The 25,458-nt window shown below is 40.1% G+C and overlaps 1 protein-coding gene across 18 annotated transcripts in view; it reads right to left on the reverse strand.

Annotated features, from left to right (window-relative positions):
• The window catches only part of PCDH15 (protocadherin related 15), a gene marked incomplete at its 3' end in the record, with an annotated part of 626,354 nt that overhangs the window by 43,501 nt on the left and 557,395 nt on the right, over window positions 1–25,458 (reverse strand). For all 18 annotated transcript variants that reach the window (XM_081912931.1, XM_081912944.1, XM_081912932.1 and 15 more), the window contains 3 exons: window positions 24,411–24,538; window positions 10,607–10,822; window positions 6,610–6,698 (listed from right to left, as the gene is read on the reverse strand). In XM_081912931.1, coding sequence (XP_081769057.1) covers window positions 6,610–6,698; window positions 10,607–10,822; window positions 24,411–24,538 — 433 coding nt within the window. The remainder of the gene's footprint in view (window positions 1–6,609; window positions 6,699–10,606; window positions 10,823–24,410; window positions 24,539–25,458) is intronic.

Below are 25,458 nucleotides of genomic sequence, written 5' to 3' on the forward strand. Positions count from 1 at the left end.
TCCTCTGAAATTTAACCTGACAGAAAGAAACTACTAACAAAAGCAGTGCTTTTCATATTCATTATAGACAAAGGCATATATACATTTCAGAATAGTATCTCTGTGGGCATTTGCTACATGCTGCATCTAATGAAAAGGGGATTTACATGAGTTACAGGAATGACTGCATGAACTTCAAACATTGTAATAATGTAGCAAACAGCTATTCTGTTCAGCAATTTAGGAGCTGCTGAAATGTGATAGTGATGGAAGGTGAATATTAATGATTTTTTCCTTTAAAAAAACCCAACACCTGAAATGTCTACATGAGTGTTAAGAAAACTAAGGCAATGATGTTGTACATTTTTGTTTGTTTGAAAAATACACATGGCTCTAGAAATAATGCACATGGCTCTAGAAATAATGCAAAATCCTCCCAGTTTGGTTATTCTATAAATATTGAATAGAATGAAAAGCAGCGTCTTGATGAAGACTATGTGTTGTTGGTTTTTTAGTGTGAAAGCCTTGCTTGTGTGCTGTTGCTGCTGAACTCAACAAGAATAAGAGATGAGAAGAAGAAAAAAGATAAGAAGAGCTCTGCTGGATCAGGATGGTGGCCCAACTAGTCCAATATTCTCACAATGGCAAACCAGATGCCCAGGGGAAGCCTGAAAGTAGGACTTGAGAACAACAATCTCTCACTTATGTATCCCAGAAAGTGGCATTCAGAGGCATCCAACAGTGCAGGCAGAACATAGTCATGATGGCCACACAAAGAGAAGCAGAGGTTAACATGGATTGTAAAAGATCACAGAGATAAGGTATGTGAAGCACCCCGAAATCTCAAAAATTGCATAAATATATATGGGAAATATGATGAAACTCTACCAACCACAACTGCACTGTTTCCAGTATAGAGTAGCATATCTATGCACTTATTTTTGTCCAAAAATTATTTTGGGGACCATCAAGTTTAGGCAATATTGGTCCTGTTGTAGCGCAAAAACATCTAAAGCAGGATGTGTGTGTGGGCACATCTGCACATGAGAAAAACTGTCTTGGACATGGCACCACACCCACACCCACCCACCCACCCACCCACACTGCTACATGTGCCACAATCATGCACACGTGGCAAACACACATATGCACACAAGGCATCACAACCACACACATGCACACACTCCTGCGAGTGGTTTTTTTCAACACTATTTTTTTGGGGTGGGGGAAGGGGTACTTCCCTGGGGTTCTTTAGGAGGAAGGGTAGGATATAAATTGAATGAATAATAATCTTTCTCAGAGTGCAAGAATTTATTTTAATGCCCAGCTGCAATTTTCAAAAAGATCACATCCCTATAAATATTAGGCTTTTAAAAAAGAGGTTCACACAAGCCTAACTAACTCAAGGGGAACATTTTAAGTGTGTGTGTGTGTGTGTGTGTGTGTGTGTAGGGGCCACAGCTGGAGACATACTAGTTAACCCTTCCCTATCCAGCTGTGACTCTTCCTCCAAAATAGAGAATGACAGGGAAAGCCATTATTATTATTATTATTATTATTATTATTATTATTATTATTATTATTATTATTATTATTTTACTCACTTTATTTTGACCAGGGCAACCCCACATAAATATATTTTAAAAAAAGAGGAAAAAGAAATACATTAAAAGCATCCCACCTACATAGAAGGCCACTTCTATGAGTTCATGTTTGCTCATAGGTGCCACACTGGCTTGAAAAACAAGAAAGGATTTGTTGTCTTCTACCCATTTTTCCCAATCCACTTGTGGAGAACACAGTGCAAAGCCAATTAACTCTCTGTGTTACCTAAACCAGGCACTCAGCTATTGCTATTTTTCTTTACCTAACTTTTGGAATGTAATGGATTTTCAATGCCCACCCCCTGCCCCACATTCGTCTGTAGGAAAATGAATAAAGCTGTACTTATTTATTGCCCTTTCCTTCAGTTGTTTCCTCCATTTTTGCATTACAATTATACAGCAATGCTTTCCAGGAGATCAGCTCTGCATGCTGCCTTTGCTTCTGTTTTTGTATCAACATCTCTTATTTCTGCAGCTAGCAGAGCAGCTTTCAGAGGCACGGCACCCTCTACATTTCTCTCCCCTCAGCTTGCTTCTTTCTCTCTCCCTCCTCCTTTGTACTTAACCAAACCTCAGGGGGCTGCTTCTCCCCAGGGAGGCAGACATTCTGTTCCTCTCTCCACCCTGCATAAACATCCTCTTCCTCATGCATGCAGTTCTACACTTTAAAGCAGGGGTGCGCAACTCAAATCACTATGAGTGTCATCTTCAGATTTTTATTACCTCAGGAGGTCCACATAGCTACATTAACTGCAGGAGGTGATTTCTGTTACCATTTTAACTTTTCAACAGTCATTTGTCAAGCTTCCTTTTTCACTCTTCACTTGCATAGATTAACCACTTTTTTCAGCCTATAGTACATATCATGTCCTCTCTCTTTATAACTACTGAACACCTGTATTCTGTTAAACCTCCAGTTCATTTTCTCAGCCACCCCCTTTCCTCTCTATACCCCACAGTGCTCTCTCGCTTACCTCCATATCACAGGACCCCCAGAACCACACAGAGTTCCTTCCTTCAACTTCTCCCTCCTTTAATTCAACAACCCACATTATTGCTACTCTTCCTTGTGGAATTTGCCAGCAACAACACAAACAGCTTTAACTCTTCCTGCAACTAACAGGTCGGGAGAGGCTGGCCATGCAGTATGCCAGAGTAGCAGCAACAGGTTGCAAAAAATGGCTCTGTCAGTTAAATTGGCCTTCTTGAACAAAACGTTGGGGGGCAGGCCCATCTTGCCCTGCCCTGCCCCCCACTACCTCGCCTCGCCACCTGCTGCTGCCTCCTCATTGTGCTGCACTACTTCTCAGCCAGGGGTCACGTCGGCGCACGCCCAGTTCAGTGCAGTGAGTACAGGCGGTTGGTGGTGGTGGTGGCTGCCTTCCTTTCTCCCTCCTTCCCTCGGTCAGCTGCCTTCCCCCAACCATGCTCCCACCTCTCCAATGTGTGCTGCTGCCCGCTGGCCAGGTGTGCTCATCAATGCTCAGGCTGTAGTAGTTTGGGGGATGTCCCCCAAAGGGGCCACTATCCCTGCCATTGGAGGACGCCGTCTCCACTGGCTCACCTGCCTGGCCATGCTTTCCTGCAGGGCTGCTCAATACCAAGCCACAGGTATGGAGCAAACGAGTGAGCAGGAGAAAGAGGGACGTGGAACCAGGACATGCACATGCCATAAACTTGCCTATGCCCATGGCTACTGCTGCATCCCTCTTGTTCCTCCTGGAGACAAGCCAGAAACAGAGGCAGCAAACTGAGGGAAGGAGAGAGGGAGGTGGAAAAACAGGCAGACGGGGGGAAATATTAAGGGGACTGGGCCCCCATAAGAAAATCACCAGGCGGGCGGGGAGGCATAAGGGACACCAGCCCCTTAAAAGTTTGGCACATATGTGCTGTACTGTCATTTCAATTCATGCACTGAATTCTGCTGCACCATTGGATGTGAATGTGGGGTCCACAAAATTTGGCAGAAGGATCCTGATCTTAACGATACAGTTAAAAGTACAGACTCTTCCTCCAACAGAGCTACAGCTATTAATTCATTTTTCCAAAATGAAAAGACAAATGGAAGTATTAATGTTTCATTATACTGATTCCCCCCCACACACTGCACTGAAAACTGAAATTTACAGAGAGATTATTATAATAGACCCAACAAAGCCCTAACACTGTATATTGAGATTTGCTTCAAGATCTTCACCATGCTGTCTAGAATCCAGGAATCCCAGTGGAGGATCAAAGGCTGAGCATACGTATGTCAGATAAGGATTTGAAGATATTAATTCTTCATTCCAAAATAGATATTGTAAAGCCTTATGAAATGTCATAGCATACAGCACCGTAGCTCATTGTAAAAGTCACAGGCAGCCATAATACCTAATTTTAACTCCCAAATGTTGAAATTGTGTATTTTCATTTTTTGTTATAAACATACCTTTAGACGTAATGCAGAGAGAAGGGGGAGGAAGGTCAGTCCATAATTGGGAAAATATTTCTTGCTTATAAATGCCCAGGCACAAACACAAAAATGGATTTCTGAGTTGCCAGCAATATTTACATTAGCCTGAACAGCCAAGATGAAGACACTAACATATCTACAGGCTTCTGCAAACATAGCTGCAAACGTAAATTTAATTCTGGTGACCTTTTGAGCCAAGTGGGGTAACTGAGCCATTTTGTACTCCACTTCTAATTCACCCCTTTGGTTGGGATGGAGAGGAGTTAATTTTGGTTACCTAATTTGCAGTTCTCAAAACATTATGTGTAGCAAAATACTTCTCCTAACTTTCCAACACAGTTCTGCAACCATGAAGGTGACATATAAAAATGCATAGTTTAGGAGCAAGTATGCATAAATATGCACCCTTTTCTTAGTTAAAATAACATCTTGATGTTTTCAAATTTTGTAGTGACATCTCAAGCCGCAAGGCCATTTTATTAATTATCTGCCATTTTTTGTACATAAGCATTTAAACACATGTAATTAGATATTTATGGACTCTTGCTAACTCCTCCAAGCAGGCAAGGCAGGTATTGACATTTCTCAAGCAGCAGTGACATGGTGCAATAACCACTAGAATGAAACCACTGCCTCCAGATTAAAGATCCCCATCGTTGTAAACACTTATGCTAAGATATGTGTGCACATGTAAATTAAGCATAAGTCAATCTGCTAACAACTTGCTATTTCAGTTGTGTATGCTTGGATTAGGCCCACTGTGCTGAGACCACGGGCATTTCAGTTTTGTGAGAGATGAATGAATTTCTGTTACTCATTTGTTGTACACACAGTCTTCATGTAATCACCTTTGCATTTCCCTTGCTGAGGGACATGGTAATTCCTGAGTACTGAAAGCACAGCACTTAAAGCTGTTAACACCACACCTGTGTTGCTGTTGTGCTTTCTTCCTGGAGTGCCAGGTGAGTGTGGGCTCTCTTGTGACACAGTTCGTGATAAGCAGCACAGATATCTCTGCATATGACTGGCTACGCCCATGTTTAATAATACGCTTTTGATTTTACCAACCAACAATTTTAATAACCCCATTTTATTACACAATATTATTTTGATCCATTGTCGCGGGACCCCTAGAAAGCATGGCACTGTCACACAACTCAATTTTTTTAATGAATAAACATTTTAAAATAGTAAGCTGTTAAAAGATGGATTGTGGAGAAGAAGGGAAGGACTATTGTATGCATCCTGTTATAGTAACAGAACAATAGCCAGAATGAGATGCTTTCTAAAATTAAAAGATATTTGGTCTCACAGCCAAAACAACATATCTGCATTGAAATGGGAAATGATCACCAGTGCTTTTATGGTAAATAAGCTAAAGAGTAGTCTCCTTGATTTCATCAGAGATGTTAACCAGAAGTAATTGTTCTCCTTGTGGTCTAATTTATTGTTGCTTTGTTGAAGAATGAATAAAATTATTCTTGGCATAGAAATAAATAATAAAATCCTAATACCTTTAAGTAGAGCTACAAGTTGTTGTTGGTATAATCACTGCATTAATTAAAAAAACCTGCACTTTATTTATCACTGAGGATCAATTTCAATAGGTGGGAACTGTGGGTTAAGAGCACATTTCTTTAATTTGTTTGAGGTTCATTTTGTTCTGATGTGCTACTATAATAGGGAAGGAATAAAAATGGAAGATGGTTTTTAACAAGGAGTGCTTTTTTTGTTAAAGAAGAAAATTTTAAGTATGGTAATCTTACATTGCCTTCAGTGCTTCCAAAAAAAAAATGTCTTGAGAGATTTTGATAATAACCACATTTATATAAATGTAATTAATTGACTGAAAAGACTGGATTGTGGAATTTCTTTCACAGAGTCAGCAAGGTGAGGATATATGTGGAATTTCCTGGTGTACTTGCTACCTTTTCTGATTCCCTTCCAAGTAGGGATGGATGCCTCAATCTATTTCTCATCCATGTCAATTTTGCACGTGCTTATTCCTAAATCCATTTCATCCCGTTTCCTCATTAAATGGCAGTGATTTAAAAACAAAATCTGTACCAAGGGTCAGATTCAACTTATGACTCCTGCTAGTAGAGTGGTCTTCTGCTAGTGCTGGGGGGGCTTTCTGCCCTCTCTCCTCCCTCAGTGTTTTATTTATTTATTATTTATTTATTGAATTTATATACCGCCTTGGGGGTATATTTGAACCCCTCCCTGGAGGCTTGGAGGATGGGGAATTGGGGAAATCCATAGAACAGTGGGGGTGGGGAAAGAGGAGAGATTGTTCCACCTGGCAAGCTGAAATGGATGGACCAAAACAAATGAAATGTCAGCGAGGCATTCAAAAGCACACCCAAATGGAAGTGCTTTCCAAAAATAGCAAAAGTGAAACTCAAAATGTTGTGCCTTAGATCTTCTCCCTCGGTTTCTCCCTTCTTTCTAAGCTTTATATTGCCTATTGCACTGATGTTTCAGGAAAGATTGAACAGTAACATTTTAACCACTGGTACTTTCCAGGGTTTGACTCTATAAGACGTTTAGACAATGAACACATTTCATTACCCTATAAGCTGATCCTTGCTTTGTTCCACAAGAGTAGGAGGAACATTGGAGACAATGACTTGCATGTCCAACTGGTTGACTACAGAGACCTGGAAACAGACAAGAAAGATACACTTGAGCTTGCAAAACATACATTATCTCAGAATGAGAACGGGAGCAAGGTGAGATTCTCCACCTGCACCAGTAAGCACCTTTGATGTGGAGTAGGGATAGAGAAACACTGAGAGGAAATGTATCACTAAAGAAAAGGCTAAGAAGAAACAGAATTGGGGGGGGGGGAGTACATATGCTTATTAATACATATAGCTACAAATTTAGTTACCATAATACGAATAGAAATACAATACACCTCTCACCACAGCGGGAAAGACTGTTGACTGGGCAAGGTCGCTTTCAACAAAACGTGGACTGTCATTTATAAAGAAGGGCACATGGCTATCCTATTTGCAACACTGTCCCCACTTACAGTGGTACCTCGTGTTACATACCATCCCCCTTACAAATGCTGTGGGTTACGGAAGTAGATGCCCCTTGTTGCAACCTTTGCCCCGGGATGCGAGCGGAAGTCGCGCTCCAGCGGCACAGCAACAGCAGGAGGTGCCATTAGAGAAAGAGCGCCTCATGTTATGAGCAGTTTCCAGTTATGAACGGACCTCTGGAATGGATTAAGTACATAACACGAAGTACCACTGTATATGTAAATTAATTCTCCAAATTACACCTGAGAAGCTAACTGTGCGTAAAGGTTCTGAAGCACAAAGGTATCAAAGATAGTGCTTTTCTCTTTCTTTCTGGAGACAAAACTAGTAACTGTCTCCCCTCGAGCTCTGTTTCTCAGAACAGCAAAGACAATCTGTTAACAGCAAGGCAAACAGTGATAGGAAATCTCAGCTCATATTTTGTCCCCTATATGTGAGACAAAGCAATCATAGTGAGAGTTTAGCCACATGTACATTGAAAGAGCGATCAAGCTGTGTGTAGTTTTTTCTTTCCTTATCAAAAGTGGTACAGCGTTGGTTTCAAAGATGACAGGAGGGAAGGAAAACAGCTTGAATGATTTTTTCAAATGGACAAGCAGAGAAAACTCCAAGCAAGCAGGGCAAACTTCTCTCTTCCTCTATCACACAGAGCCTTGTTTTTCTCTGCTGGCCTGTATGTGAAAGGGAAGCAATCAAGTTGCTGAACTGAGAAAAGAAATATGAGAGAATTCTCTCCTCTAGTGTTTGCAAACTAGCCAGGGCAGTTAAGGGTAAACAGTATTAATGGCACAGCAGACAGATCATAAAGGGCCTACAGTACTACCAACAAATGTCCATTCAGTGATAAATCAATCAGTTTTGCATACAAATATAATGCAAAGCATATAATCTACAATACAGGAAGTTCCATCTTTCGGTCATGGCTATGTACATAAGCATGTAAAGGGCAGAAACAATGTGTTTGCAAACATACATACCATACATGTGCACATCTTAGGGAACTATAAACTTTCAAGCATTCAAAATAAAGTCAGTGGCTCAGCTGTGATGGGGATGCAGGGGCAATTAACTTTAGCTGAATTCAGTAAAAAATCCCCTTTGGATAAGGAACCTGCAGTGTTTCTGAATGTGGGGAGGATTCTAACCTTCAAAGTGATGGGGTTAGAATCCCCATTCAGAGCTTTATGCTAAATGCACTGGGAGAGGGCTGGGAGAATTGCTGTTGAGAATGTTCTAGCTCTGGATTTCCTACACTGAGATGCCGATTGGCTTACAAGGCCCCTTCAAGCTCTATGATTCGACACAGACAGTTGCTCTTCAGGATTTCAGGCATATGTCTTTACAGCCCTACTTGGAGATGCTGGGGATCAAACCTGGAATCTTCTGCATTCTAATCATGAGTTTTCCCACTCAGCTATGGCCCTTCTGCTTGAAAATCAGTTGCTTCACCATCTGCACACTGAGAGAACTTCATAAGTACCACATACCTGGCATAAGAGTTTGATAAAAAGGTAACACTGCAAATGATATGCAGAAGTACTAGATAATTATATGCAGATACATGTGCAAATCATCCAAATGCTATTAAACTCAAATGCAAACTTTAGTGTAATCCACTAAATGAAACTCTAAAGCAGTGAAGGGTTGGTGTATTAGTCATTCTCAACATGCTGTGTTTTAAAAAGGACAACTCTTGTTTGTTTGTTTTTAAAAGATGGTATTATCTAAGTCTTTATAGATTTAAGAAAACAACCTTTCCATTCAGTGGCCAGGTACCCCTCCATTGAGCAATACTGGAAATCATAGTAGTGAGCAATATTGGAAATCATAGTAGTGGCTTTGGTAATTAGAAGTAGTATCATCTACTGTATTGAAAAATAAATCCTAAAGACATTTCTTAACACTGGATGATCATGCATTCTATTTCAATTTGTTTTTTAAAGCAAATAATAAACACTTGTGCTCTACATATTCCCATAAACACTTGTGCTCTACATATTCCCATTTGCACCACATAAACACTTGTGCTCAACATATTCCCATTTGCACCACAAAGAGGTTTGTAATAAGGAATAAATGCTGTGTAGATCTGCAAAATAGAAGGAACAGGGGTCCACAAGGTTTGATTATTTATGGTTGCCACTGTTGGGAATTTCATTCCTCCGTGTTGCAGATGTGTGATTGTTGTTGTCACGGGTCTGTGTTTACATTCCACAGTGTTGGATGTCATGGGGAACGGATGTTCAGATACACTGTTCCATTCTGTATTGCTTTTGTTTTTCCCCTTCTCTCCGTGGAAGAAAGAGAGAGGGGAGCCATGTCTTCTTTGTTCTGTTATGTTTGATTTTGTACATAATAAATTAGGCTTAGATGTCACACCTCAAGGCTCAGCTTCTGTTTGGACTCTGCTGGTGTTGTGTACTCATGTCCTTGGATATGGGTCACATCAGCGCGATGGGACACAAGAGTGATGAAGCATCCTGGACGTCGCTGCAGTGGGGGAGAGGTGTTGGTCTCAGTGTTTCCCAACAGCTACTATACCTTTTCCTACTCTTGAATAGCAAAAGGGATGCAGAAAGTTTGGTGTGGGAGGAAGCTGGTTATCTCATGTTCTTTGGCAGAAGTGGAAGCTTTGGAGAAAACAAGAGGAGCTTCTGCCTGCCAGAAAGCCCAAGTGATATGAGATTATTTGATGCAAAATAGTTCTGAACTAAGTAGCAGGGGCTACGCTCCCCTTCCTCCTTGAGTGCTTCCTCTGAGTGCTGCAATTTGAGTCTGACCAACATAGTACTTTGTGCCACCAACTTCAGCCTTGGACACATCTCAGACAGTGAAATATCAGCTTCAAAATCTCAAGGCTGGATCCAGCTTGCCAGTGAGTGGAATGAAGATGAGTGAAATGACATCTTTGCATGACTCAGTTGCTCCCTTTTGCCATGGCTGGATGCACAATGAAACTACCACAAAGCAGTGACCTTCACACTCTATGATTCTTGCTTCTGCTCTAACCCCTTGTGGGTAATGTTGGCGAGTTGTCTTTGAAAGTTGAAAGAAGGGACTGGGCACATGTTTCCTCTGCGCTTGAGGACAGAGACCCTACTAGACTGCCCAAGACTTCTCAATGCTTTACAGAGAATTGGGGAAACAGGGCGAGGAAGGCCTCAGGTCAAATGTTTCAAAGTTGAATGCAATCCTCCACAACTCGCAAACAAACTTTGGACAGGGAACTAATATGATAGTGGGTGTTGTACATAGGATTCACTAGGGCACTAGTCTTTGGCAACCTGATAAGCAGATTTGTGGAAGTCAGTCCCCTTCAGTCCCAGGCAGGCAACAGGAACAGGAGATTTAAAGACCCACTGATGGGCTACTTAGGAAGGCCTGACAACACCAGCTATTGTATCCTCATCATATGCAGTCAGAATAACAAAAAAACTACAAGGAGGGTGGATGCCTGTAGCACAACGTCGTCTACAATAAACTTTGCAGCAAGAATAAGCCCCCAAATGCATACTTACAAGTACATCTGATTTATTGCTCAGCCCCTTTCCATAGTTGTCTGTAGCAATGACCTGAAACTTGAAATACGATCGCCGCATGTTTTTGAAGAGCATAGCAGTTTTGATCAGCCCTGTATAAGGTTCGATCACAAAACCTTCCTTGCCATCCTTGATTGGAGGGATGATGAGTCTGTACTGCATTGCACTGTAGTTGCCCGTATCTTTATCATTTGCCTGATAGGTTCAAAAAAGAAGGGGGAGAAAGAAGGAAGAGTAATTACTGAGACAATTATGTATACTGAGAAGCACTGCGGCCTCTGTAATCAATACAGAAACTAATCTCATGGGCATTATGATAATCAGTTTGACTGCTTTCTGCATTTGTAATATCAGAATTTAATTTTTAGTAGCTTCATGGCTTCCAGAAAAATTTAGGCTAGGGGTGGAGAACCTGTTTCAGCCAGCCCAAGAGCTGCATTCCCTTGTGGACAACCTTCTGGAGAATGCACTTCAGTGGTGGTTGGGGCCAGAGGGAAAAGTGGACAGAACAATGGATGTGAGTAGTAGGCTATATTTCAGGCACACAAACACACACTTCATCTTCCATGCAGGCAAAGAAAAGGCATCATCACACTTCTAAGGCCTGAGGTTCCCCGACTCTCATTCAGACTCACAAAAGTAGCATCAAGGATGTGGGGGAAAGCAGAATAATTTTTGGGCCATCTTCAATGAACTCAGGGTAGAGTCATTGAAATTAACGGCCCTGATTAATTTCGGTCCATTCCTTTCAATGGGTCTGCTTAATATTCAGTGGGGTATTTTGTTCAGGGCACTTAAATCCCTCCCATTTAAATTAATAGGATATGAAGGGTTTTGGCTAGAGCATCCGTTTGACTCGCACAGATTTTTTAAGAAAAGTTATGGTAACCACTATTAAGGAAACAAACAGGTTTGATGCTTTTATTGCATACGCTATCATTATGAGGGGGAATCCTTGGGTCCCACTTTCCCCCTGATGGGACCCAAGGCAGCTTACAGATAAAAACAAGAACCACTAAATACAGACCGGGGGGGGGGAATTATGTGAAAATAATTAAACACTGATACAATTAAAACCATATACAGATACAAAATCTGTTTGAAACATTTGTTTCAAAATTGTTTAAAAGATTGACATGAAGACTACTGTCCACTCTAGTAAAAGAAATATTGAACACAAATAAAGAGTCAATTTATTAAAAAATGATCGTGTGTTTTGTCTGCAATTTGTTTTTCTCATGTGTTTTCTAATACATCTTTAAACGTTAGTAAAAATAAATAAATAATGTTTATCTGTTTCGGGACCACCAGAGCAACCCTAAGCTCAGCCAATGACATAACAAGCACAAGTCCTTTTTAGCACAAGGGAAGGGAGCTTGTTAGCCCTATAATTTGTCCTGAAGGTAAATATTTTTGTCACTTCATTAAGGGAAGATACATGACGCCTCAAGGGTAGTGATATGCCTGTCAGAAAAGAGAAAGGACTACAGTTGATCTTAATAGTATTATATATTTTCTTTTGTTTATGTGGCAGACATAAATACGCAGATGTTTTCACAATTCTTTTATGAATGAATGTTGAGAAATATTATATGTCCTCTGTGTCAGACTTCACCTCAACTGTCAAAATAAGGAGCGGCATTATCTTTCGGGTGCAAATTTATAGCTAAACTGAGGCATGTTTTAAAGGTGCTTAAAATACCAAATCCTTCTAAAGCTTCATCATAGGCTTCCTGTTCACATCTATGAAGGGAAATGCTTGGGTGAGAAGGGGGTGGGGGTGGGAAAGAAGCCTCTTGTAATGGAACACCCTGCAGAATTGATTCCCCTCCTCCTATAATGGGGAGGAGACATGTCTCCATTCTCTGGCCCACTGCCAGTTGTATGTTTACTTGGTTTTTTTTAAAACCTTAATTAAGCATTAGCCCCATCACCAAATTAATTTTGAACTGTATCTGTGGAGGGCTGGACGGTCCTTGGGTTGTCCCAGGGTGGACTAGCCTGATTGAAAACCATTGGATTATAGCCATAGGGTGGATCAGGGGTGCTCTGTACAGCCCATGGTCTCTCATTAGGTGAATGAGCTCTGGTAAGCCTCCTCTCTCCTCTTCTTTTGTAATTGAGAAGAATAAATCGAAAGCTTCCACTTCTAATCTTAAACAAGCAATATTTCCCCACTATATCTAAACTCTGGGAACTGTGGTTTGTTTGAACTCTAGCTAGCAAGAACAAACCAGTATCAAATCAGGATTTCAGATTCTGATTTGTATACTAACTAGAATTTAAATCAGCTTTCGCCAACCTAGGACCTTCCCAAGATTTGGACTACAAGTCCCATCAGTCCCATCTAGCATATTAGTTGAAGGAAAATCTCCTCCCAGATCAGCCTGCCACATACAAATAATCATTTACCAATGACCTTTTTGAAGCACCACCTCTATCACAGGTGGCGTTTCTTATGACAAAGGAGATGGCTTTTTCAGTAGTGACACCCCAGGTCGGAACTTCCTCCTCCCGAGGTATGCCTTCCATCAACCTTTAGTGGCCAGCTGCTCAAAAAAACACACCATACAGACATTTTAAAGCATGTTTGATAACTTTCCAGCCTCCGCATCATTCAATAAACTGCTTGCAAAACTTGGATGAACTTCAGGAACAGCCTTTGACACAGCATGAAGAGTTTCAACCGGGGGGGGGGGGAGTGTGCCCATTTACCACATGTGCAGAAGTGCTGACAAATGGCCTAATGGAACATTCTGGATTGCAGCCACTGTCGTTAGATTAACTCAATTCATCGGCAATTATCTCTTGAAGATATGGCATCTTTAACCAAGTGTTCCAAATAATGAAAACCGATCTACTAACACTGTTTGCATAGAGATGCAATCAATCAGGACCTAATCACCGAATTGTCAAGATGAAAGAGAAGTGGCAGTGGACCGAAGCATAGATGGAATGTGCTTCTGTTTCTGCTGTTTTTTGCCCTGCAATGCATCTTCCAAAATACAGACTGTTGTAAAACTAATCCATATGTGCAACCAGGCTGTGTGGGTTATCAACTGAAACAAACAACACCATGTGTAGGCTAACAAAAAGGGGCTGGTGCTGATGAAATGATCCCCATCTTTTTTTTATTGGTTAATTTCAAATCCTGGTAATTATTAGGCATTGCTAAGGTGGGAACTGATATCCAAAGTTTTCAGTGGCAAGGGAGAGGGTGAGGTGAATTTATGTCAGAAAGGGAAGAGGCCAGAGGAGAGGAGCATGTGATCCTGTCACCCACTTCTTCAGCCATGCTTAGGAATTGGGAAGGTTACATAGATATTGGCTGGGTTTGTGTTTAAAAATGTCAACGTCCCATAGCCATATGACCCCTCTCCCCAACTACAGACAAGTGTCTGATAAAAGTGAACCTAGCGATGCTAGCCTTTGTATAAGGGAAAGACTAAGGTATATTAAACAGCATGGCTGGGAGAAGGGCCAATTGCCCACAAAACACTAGATTAGGAAAGAATCATCAACCACAAAACAGTGAATGCTGCCCTTGTCAGAAAAACAAAGCAGCTATACTTTTGAAATTTGGCAGGATTCATCTTACAAGGAAGGACTACTATGCCTACAAATTTTATGCAATTCTGCTGGGAGGGGGAAGTTATAGACATTTCATTTAAAAACACACACAATAACTTCTAATGTATCCACTGTAATACCCCTGGACTTATTTGGCAGGCTTAATCTGTTCCTGAGGGGCTAGTATGCCTGCAACATTCATCTACTTCTACCAAAAGGGAGAAAAGTTATAGCTTTTTAAAGATGTCCCAATAGTAAATTCCAGTGGGTGAGGAGGGGAGACAAAGCCTTGTTTGCTTGCTTGCTTTGCCAAAGTAGATCAGGACTTAGACCCCAAGATGAACTGGGCAACCTCCCAAGTGCTTTGGACTGTTTTCTGATGTGCCAAATTGGGGTCTGAACTGAATCTTATAGTTCAACAGTTTGATCACGATCTACAGGTCGATCTGGGCGGGGGGGGGGGTGTCCTTGGTCGATCATGGTTGAGTAGTGGGAGTAGAACGCAGTCTCTTGAACGTTGGACACACCCCTAATATAAATGCACATAAAACATATAATGTGGAACTGTCTCTATGTACTTGGGCTTTAAGCCACTGATGTTTTAGGGCCCCATGTTGCCATTACCCAATCCTACATGGCCAGAAACCTTTATGTGGCTGCCTGAATCATGTCTCAGTGAAGCAAACATCCAAGAACACAAAGTACGTCTCCAATGCTACTCCTATTTTCAACCTGCAAATACAGCAGGTTCCAATGTTCTCTTTATAATGCAGGGGTGGGAGAAACCTAATCTCAGCAGAGTTGAAACAAGGTGAGCATGTGGAACTCAGAATTTGAAAGTAGTAAATACCATCCAGACACTTGTTGTAAAAGACATATACTGTATTAGCATGGAAGCTTACAAGGATGTGTTTAGTTTTTGCTCTTGGAGGACATACACTTGTAGATGAGTCATCCTTGTAGATCAATAAGATTACTCAAAAGAAGAAAAAGTTATCGGGAATTTATAGCCGGAAAACCACCTATCAGGACAACCAAGATAGTCACAATACAATGATGGAAACAAGTGGTATTTGAACTGGGGTCAAAGCAAGGCAAAAAGAAGAGTATAAATAACATCTAAATGTGGGAACAAATTTACTCACAACTATATGTGTGAGACAAGGCACTAATGTCAAAGTGTTACAAATACTGGGACAGCGATGTAGCTTTTAAAACTGAAAATATACATCAAGCTGTCAGTTCCTGCAGGGAGAAAAGTGATCTTGTTTTAAAAGCTATTATATTTTGCCGGAAACTGTGATTGGAAACATCTGAATTTGCCATCTGCTTTAGTGGAGCTAATGTTGACTAGGAAAGCCTATCCGTTTTATGAGCCCCTTCAGTATATTAGAACTAAAATTAAGAATGACCCTGTGAGGAAGGCTGCAATGCACAAAAGGACTGATGAGAGTTTATCCGTCCCCCTCCTTGCTTTAAGTAGCTAGTTTGACTTAAGCTTGCTTTCTTAAAAGGAGAAAAAGAAATGGTTAGCAACTGATGGCCGTCACTGCTAATAAAATGATAAATTTTCAGCAGTCTTCAGGCCCTGAGCAACATTTTGCTGAGTCCACAGAGAAGGTAGGGTGATGGGTCAGTACAGTAGTCCTCACAGACTCCATAAAAGCAAAATAATTGTGCAATGCATTACTAAAGTGACATAGACAAACTGTATCACCCCTTAACTTTTTGATATCATTTTTATTGCAAAATCAGAAAGAATTTCATGAAGCTATAGCTTCTTAAAAGTGTCTTAGAAGCTTAGCTCAAAGTTCAAAATGTGGTATTTCTACTATATCCTGGAATTCCTCTCTTTTAAAACAATACTGCCTTTTTGTTCAGCCACTGCTACTTTCACTCCAAATTATAACAAAATGGAAATACACGTGACTACATTTGGTCACATCTATGCCCTGCTACCCATTCCTCTGCTGCAATTTGCTTATTATACCAAATTGGGGAGACCGTAGACTTTTGCATTTTCATGCACAGCTAGTCCCATGGCTTACTTTCCATCTGTGTTTGTGTGTGTGTGTGTGTGTGTGATACATATTGGCAACACCTGTCCATAACAATAATTAAAACCATCTAATATACGGAGGGAGAGTGGGGAGACCGGTGACAGCAATCCCAAAGCCCCAGAATCAAATCCACATTTATGGTGCAGAAGGAAACCCATTTATCCTTCTGGTGTTCTCCCTGCCCTTAGAGCCCACTGCTGCCACTGACTGGCTCCTTCTCTGGCCATGATGCAGCTCAACCACTGTCCACACACCACCACTTGCAAGCTACCACCACAATCCTAGTACAATCAGGCCTGCTCCTCACCTGTGCAAGGGCATAAGATGAACCCAAGGCTACTGATAAGTCTCAAATTGGAACCTTAGAGTTGCCAGGGATACGGTTTGACTAGGGCTGCCATCCATTGGAAACAGCGCCCCCGGGAGGAAATCTCTTTAATGTCCAGGGAAATGTGGACTTGGCTTAAAAACTTCATTTTTTGTTGTTGAGATTTTGCAAAAAAAACCAAACCCAAACCCAACACCTTGATAACTTTTGTGTCCAGATTTCCCCTTTTTGAAATATGGCAGCCCTAGGTTTGAGAAAACTAGTGCCTTTTTTTCAAAGTAAAAATGGAATAATATAAAGAACATATTTTGGTTTCCTGTTACACCTCGTGAGGTCAGGAGAAATGATATATATAAAAAAAACTGGGCAAAAATTAAACAATGCCAGTATGCCATGTTATAACCAGATGTTAACGCTCAGGAAAGCAGTGAAGCAACATGACAACAGTATTGAACTGAAAGCTCACTCCTTTAATTAATCACCCACAAGATAACATGTGTTAATTATTCTTTTTAGAGCAAAATTAAGGCGTTGAGAAGAGTGAAGAGATAGGACTAAATAATGTGGAGGGAAACAAAAGGTATGTGAAAACACAATTGATATGCAAAGCACTAAAATCATATCATATTAAGTAAATCTCAGGCTTCAAATCCCATAGATTAATAGCTGCAATTATTGCTAGTTTATATTTAATTTACTTATTCACCACAAAAATGCATGGTGTAACATTTGGCCTTAGAATGATAGTAAAAAAGGAACAGCTGTTCTAATGTGAAATTTCTAAAGAAATGGAATTATAACGAAGGTTGTCAAGAATAGATAGATACAATTCTAAAGCAACTCGTTCTGTTGATGACTGACTTTTTATAGCAAATCTCTATCTCAATATCAGGGTGGGGCACCCTGGCCACTAGGCCTCCCCACTTGGCCTGCAAGTCTGTATCTGGGTAAGTCACACCTATGGGTCCTACACTTGTCATCACACAGGATACCAGGCATGAGGCAGGCAACAACAGGACTTCAAAGGAGCTATCAGGAGCTTAAGGTGACATCCCAATTTTTTCTTTGCTGAAGCAAGGTGCTGATGGGTGCTGGAAGTACGCTTTGCTCCAGGACTGGCAAACAGTTTCCATTTGAAACTAATGCTAAAATCTGCGCTTTGAACCTCTGGATTGCAGAGCTGTTTGCAAAAGGGCTTTCAAACAGCCCCAGCAGTGTGCTTCCAATCCTGACAATCAGATTTGGCCTGCCAGGGGTGGGGAGATTAAGATCTGGCCTTCTGGCTGGAAAATGTTCCTCTCTCTCTCTCTCTCTCTCCTGATCAATATATTATATTCCCCCACGAGAGAGTTACAATTCTCAGAGTTCTCTAGGAAGAGGGATTGATTGTTAAACCACTCTGGAAACTGTACCTCTCTGAGGGGTATGGGGTCTCCAATACCTTTATGATATCCAAGAAGCCATAATATTGCTTGTGATGAAGAAGACAACTGCCTGCAGAGTTTCTTACAAATTCACCCCTCCCCAATAATTACTGATAATTTCAGATTCAGATTACGAAGGCAAAATATATTTCACAACTATTTATACTGCTTGTGAAATTATTTTAAGAATTTTGAACAAGGTAGTTTCTGTAGCCTTCCAAGGGGTGCCAACTTGAATAAAATATTGTGGGGGCCCAGGTAAGCCCCGCCCCACATAACTGATCACATGACGCAGTGCACACACACTATTTGAGTGGAAATGTCTGTCAACTCCCATAGCTCCCAGGAGTTGGCTCCTATGAGCCTTCCCATTTTTATTTTTATTTTGTACAAAGAAGATTTTCCTAAGGCATTGTTTTCACTTCTTCCCTTTGATTTCTTTATAAAAAAATAAACTGAATAATCAGTATTAGACCTGTGGTCAAATTTGCGCCACTAAAATGCACAGCAAGGACATAACAGATCTACTTTCATTTTATACTCAAACATAACAACCCCCCTGTTTTATTTTTGTTCCATTTTAATTTAACTGCACTTGTTGATGATTTTTGTTTCTTTGCTTAGTTCAAATAATATTTAGCAGGAGAGATTAAATAATGCCATACAAAGAGCTGTATTTCTGGTTCATTATTATATTTATATGTGACAATTAGGAGCCTACAATTATTGCACAGACATTAAGGCTATATAACAATTTTTAGGATTAAAAACTTCAGGGATTAATTTCTACTTAGATTATTGCTCATCAGACTGAAGTCATTTTTCATGAATTTGTGACAAAACAGACACACACACATCTGTGGCAAGTGAAGGTCAATTTACAAGCATGCAGCTGTGGCACATTTGATATGATGCACATAAATTGCTACCCGAAAACTTAATAACTACAATAACTAAATCATCCAGGACTATTAAAGTGACACTAATTATAGTGAAAATTGTTTATACTGACTTGAAGTGTGCACAAGCCTAAAGAGCTTGTCTGTTTAACTTTGTATAAATTACACACTTTAAAACATGAAATGCATTCCATACCAATAAGACCCAAACTTTTTACTCCAAGCTGAGTGATAGAGGGGTAACTAAATACAAAAGAAAAATGCAAGAAATTGATTCGGAACATTTTATAGTGCTTTTCAATTAAAATTTATTCAGTGAAAGCAGAATTGCATATGACTACCTGAAAAGCAGGGACACGGGTGGCGCTGTGGGTTAAACCACAGAGCCTAGGACTTGCTGATCAGAAGGTTAGCGGTTCGAATCCCCGTGATGGGGTGAGCTCCCGTTGCTCAGTCCCTGCTCCTGCCCACCTAGCAGTTCGAAAGCACATCAAACTGCAAGTAGATAAATAGGTACCGCTCTGGCAGGAAGGTAAACAGTGTTTCTGTGCGCTGCTCTGGTTCGCCAGAAGCGGCTTAGTCATGCTGGCTGTACGCCGGCTCCCTCGGCCAATAAAGCGAGATGAGCGCTGCAACCCCAGAGTCGGCCATGACTGGACCTAATGATCAGGGGTCCCTTTACCTTTACCTGAAAAGCATCATGAAGACAAATAATCATAAATGCTCAACAGAAAGGTGGTTTGGAGGAGCCTTGTGTCTTTGTGATTTCCCCTCTGGAATTTGGCTTTGCAAGCTGGAACTGTAGAGCTGATGATGGTATCTGGTCTGGTGACTTGGGGCTTTTCAGGAAGGCAGTAAGAAGTGTCCAGGTTGACTAATTCATGGCTGGCAGAAACCTGACCTTTTGTCTTTTACCAATGGCAATACTCTCTACTGCTGTGTCCTGTTTGAGCTTTGGCTTGTCTGCATAGGAATTCTATTACTTGTTGGATACTTGTCCCACACGTTCAGCTGCTTTTGTTCCAAGCTGCTACAATTTCTTCCAGAATATTTTTTGTCTCCAAGCATTCTTTTCCCCCTGCTTTTTTTTTTTTTGCCAGTTGCCACTCTATATACTGGACATTTTTCTTAAACCCAATCCATCTTTTGCCCCTAAAATTCCCAGCAAGGGCCATGAATCACACAATGCACCCTCATTCCTTTTCTCAGGTAAGGCAGCTACAGCCTCCATTTGTCTTTCGTACCGCCCTTCATTATTAATGGTTTTACTTCTTCAGTGTGTCACCTCGCTCTGTATTGTTCCTTCCCAGTCCCCTTTAATTCTGGGTTTCTTGATCTCAGTTTGGCTTTTTTTATATATACTTTCGTGAGTCTCCAAAGTACAAATCTACTAGAAAACAGACAATGTAAAAATGATACCTTCTTACTCAGCAGATCTCCCTTGTGCATTCATCATAATACTGCCTACTGCAAGAATAAAGAAGTTCTTGCAACTTTTTAACTTGAAGTAAAATAGCCATGCAACAAGAGACAGGCATTTTGGAAATAGGCATTTAACTCAGTATGCTACATTCCTACAGATCTGAATATCCAGTGCTACACAGAGTCTCATTACCCAGGCTAACAATACTGTAAAAATGGCTCCTGTGCCTCCGTTACCCTGATAAAATACTAGTGATGATTGCCGTATCTGTGAATACTTTTACTTGCTATGTTTCTATGTTTGAATGCAGAGATGTTTTACCTGTTGTGAAGTATGATTTAAAAAATAATAATTATGGAAGGCAAATCTTAATCAGTACAAATAATTACTTCAAAATTTGTGATCTAACTTTCATCAATTAAATAAAATTCATCTGCAGAAATTCAACAGAAGGCACTTCCAAACTAACTGTATTTTATCATTTATTTTCCCTAAATGAATAAATAGCCCAACGGAGGGTTAACAGCTCTATTCAGAATGCACTATATGCAAGCTTTGGAAGAGTTAAAACTCCCCACAAATTTGTGGCAATGCCTATATTTCCTAATTGGTTGTATTCGGTTTTTTGCTTAGATTTATCATTGTCAATGGCCTGCTGTTTTACTGCTGAGAAACTCGTAGTAATGGCAATAAGAAGGAAACATCCATACGTCAGCAAAGTTTTGGAGCATCCCTCTTGCACATTAAAAGATCAAGTACCTTTCCCCTTACATCTTATTTTAAAGCGTGCACATTTAATGATCTTTGATGTTAAATTTACAATGGCATGACTTGCTTTTACATTCAAATGCAAGCATCTTCAAAACTAACTATAAGTATGCAATGAATTTCTTTGATACTGGTACTAATGCAATTTTTAAACTTCAGGGTCAAAGTGACATTAGTTGAAAAAGCTTGACTAGATTTTAAGCATACTGCTTTCTCCAATTTAATGAGGACAATTATGAAATTCAGAATCCTAAATTACAATGTAGAACTTTAAAGAAATTTAAAGCCAGGAATGTCCTTTTTCATTTCTGAGAACACTATTTTTGTAGTCTAGTTACATAAAACTTAACTTATGTCTAGACACATAAACATGGCAGGGTATTTTATAGTTACATTTTGCTTTCTTTTCATTTGCTGCCTTGTAATGTTATGCAATAGTGAAGGAGAAATAAACTGCAGGGTTGTTATTCATTTCATGATTTTATGTAACTTGCAGATTTAGTTGATCTGTACTTTCTTGCTGCCTATCTAGACAGACAATTCTTTGGAAAAGGTACAGATACAACTTTCATTTACAGTAATGTTCATTCTAAAAGACTTACTGTTTGGAAGGGGTAAAAGTCAATCAACTTGGAAAATGCACTTCACGGATCAAGTAAATCGATTTTCTTTCCCCTACATAATGGATGTGTATGATGATTTTTTGTATAAACATGGAATATACATGCAGTTAAGGTTGTTTTGTGATTGCTGTTTCAATGGTTGAGTCAAAATCTCTCTCTCTTTTTAATATAATGGCTTCTGGGATGGAATAAAGTCAACCTATATTTTGGATTATTTACTTGCAATTTTAAGAATGGTTATTCAAAAGTGAGTCTCACTGAGCTCAGAAGGGTTTATTCTTTTCGTAAACAAATTTAGGATTAGAGTGCTAAATTCTGTGAAAGTCTATAAGGCAAAATGTGGAAGGTCAGATGTAAGAGGTCAAAAATTAGACAGAACCTAAGAGGCTCACCTAATCCAGCATTTTGTACTCACAGTGGCCAACTAAATGCCTATGGGTATCCCACAAGCAGGACCTGTGTGTAATAATGCTCTTCTCACTTGTGGTACTCAGCAACTGGTATTAAATGGTATAAAGCAGTACATGATACAATGGCCAACATCAGAGGCATGACGTGGTCATAATAAATGTAATTATTTTAGGGTTAAAAAGAAAGTTGGGTGACAGTTAGATACAGAAAGAAGCAGTCATAAATCTAAAATAAAACAAACAAAGAAACAAAACCCACTATAGTAAGATGCCCACCTTTGTGACGTATGAGATGATAGCTGGGCTTTTACTAATGAATAGTGCAATTCTATGCATGTCTACTCAGATGTAAGTTCCACTGAACTGAATCATGTATAGGGCTGCAATCGAATTCAGCCAAAGTTGGCTCAACCATCTCTTGTTAACGGAACACATTTCTGTGGATAAGAAATGCCTTCATTCTTTTTACATTGGTGACCAAGAGGACGGAACTGATGGGTTTCCTTATTGCAACTTATTATAACTACAGACTGGCTGTAAATAGAAATTACAACAGTAGTTTAATTCTCTGTGATACAAGCACTTTTATTCTTCTGACTATAGTCAGTCCAGTGATTGTACATTTCTGTAGCACATTTATGGATAATCAAGTACTCCTAATATCCTCTGTCCACTTCTTAAGCTATAATGATTCCTGCTTAGCCTTTCTGATTTCAGGGTTTGCTTTCCTGGATGTAGATTTCCTCCCAATAGGCCTCCTGTCTCCTGCTGCTACTGTCAGAGACGGTGAGAAAATATGAATGATGAGAGCTTACTTTTTCCCCCTCCTCTAAATCTTAACCTAACCATAATACCTCTGAGTTAACATTATGAAGAACTACCTTGAGGGAAAATAATGGGCCTCTTTAATAAACTGCTGTCATTCTCCATTAGATTTCTAGCTCCCTAAATCAGGTCCAAATAAGAGAATTCTTGGTAGGCCAGGCATCCATGGACACTTTTCAACAAACCTGTCAGCAATTTAGATTCTTCCCCATGTTGACTGCACAAAATGCAAGATGAGGAAGATAGATAAGGACACACATAAGTGTATTCTAGTCACATGTAATCTCTTCATAAACATACTTGCTTATATGGTACTTTCCCCATTATCTTTCCCCCTACTCCCTTCAAATGCAACACCCTGGTATACAAGTTTTTAAAATGTATACGAACATCAAGTAGTGAATCTGATTTTAGGGTAATTTTATGCTTTTGTATGTATAGAAAAATAGTAAAAAAATATTTTTAGATAACTGCCTTAGTGGAAAGGACCTCTGCCCAATTCGGACCCACCCCCTTCCCCAATATCCCCTGTGATATTCTCAACTCTCTGGAGAGGCTTTTCAAGGGTAAAGATGGCTGTAAAGGGAGAAGGAGGGGAGTCAGGGATAAGAAAATCCCTTTCCATGAAATTAACTGCATTCATGGTTCTTGGGATCCATGCCATCTTCTCTGAATCAACTCTTACTGATTTTGATGGTGTTAACATGCAAGTGTAGATGCTTGGATTAAAGTCTTATTTTAATTTTATGATTCAGTAATGGTATCTGAAAAGTGCTTTTCCTTCAGGGATCACAAGATGGTGGAAAGAAAAGCTCCTAGACTGGGGACAGCTGTTCAAACTCTTTGCCATGCCTCTGGTGCCTATCTCACCGCTGCCACGAAAGACACCAGGGCAAGTGCTTCTATGTGGAACTATAAGAAAGGACAAGTCAATGTAACAGTAGTGGCAGCCGCTGCTGCATTGGAGCTGCAATTTCCCATGGGCTAGCCCATGCCCACCAGTTAGAATCTCATGCCAGTACCAAAACCCTAGCACCTCCTCTCTGCGCATATGCATGGACTATCAGGACTGACATATATGCATGCCTTTAAAAAGTATTATTATGGTATTAATTATACTATACTATAATAATACTATAATAATGTATTATTATAGTAAGTATAAATGAATATCTATAATTCATTATTTAGGAATTATAAATAATTATATATTGAATCAGTTCTGAAATTTCTTTTCACAAGCAAACCTTAAAACCCATAAATAACAAAATATTTGTATACATACCAAATGGCATCTTTGCATTCTGATAGACTCAAAGCTAAGTGTTAGAATAGGCAGGTGGATTTGCTTTACATAGTTGCACCTTTTGAGGACATCCAAATGAACATATAATATTTAGACATCCAAGATACAGGACTCTGGACCTCAGCCATGTGCTTGCTTAATTCTCACCTTCACTTTCATCACGGAAGCAAACATTCTAGCATCTTCAGACACGCCTCCTATGTATTGCTTTCTTGTGAAGACAGGAGCATGGTCATTTTCATCCTGTACTTCAATGAACACCTTGGCAGTATTACCTAAAATAAAACACAAGGAATTAGAAGAATTTGGCTACACACTGAGTGCTTTTAAGTTATCAGCATTTCTGAAAAGAGACACATAATGGAAGGAAATTAATTTGTAGCATTAATGCCCTGATCTTAAGGTACACTGTGCACATTGCATAGAGTGGCTTGCTGCCGACGTTGCTAAAATGGTATTCTGTGTGAGACTTGCTGGCCTATGCAACTCCATTCCTCAACTGCATGGAGTTTTGAAGTTGTAGCTGCTATGATACCCACAACGGCATGTAGGTGAAGTGTTCCTTTGTCCTTTTCTTTAGCTCCAGAATGACTTTGGGTGGTATCACTGCCCCGCATATGAGCATGGTCATGGTAGTTATTGCCTGCTGTAATTGCACAGATCCATACTTCAAGGGCCACAATATTTTACTGATGTGGCACATGATTATTATTTATTAAATGTATACCCCACCTTTCCTCCAAAATGAGCCAGCAGTCGTGACAGGACACTGATATTGCAGTGACTGCAGTTCATTCTGAAAACAGACTAGAATTTTACATGGTTGGGTTGTTAATCACACAGAGACCATTTCACAACAAGGAGTGAGGGCAGGGTAGCAAAGTGGTAAAGGTGAAGCCATTATTGAGTGGAAGAAGAAACAAGGAGGTAGGATTTGTGGGGTTTGTGTTTAGCGAGACAAAGCAAAGAGATTGATGTGGGACTAGTCACAGCATGTATTTATGACTCTCTGTCATATGAAAGTCTTGGTAGGAATCTCTTAGGAATGGGAAATTTTGCCTCAAAATATAGCAAGGTAGCAGGTTGAACGATATGGCTACGAACTCTATCATCATCAGTGGATAAGACTGAGGCATCTAATCAAATGAAATCTAGCCTTGTATTTGTAACTACAATTCGGTTCCCAGTGTGAACT

Source organism: Podarcis melisellensis (assembly GCF_964234715.1).
Source record: "Podarcis melisellensis genome assembly, chromosome: 5".
In the NCBI taxonomy this organism is placed as follows: Eukaryota; Metazoa; Chordata; class Lepidosauria; order Squamata; family Lacertidae; genus Podarcis; species Podarcis melisellensis.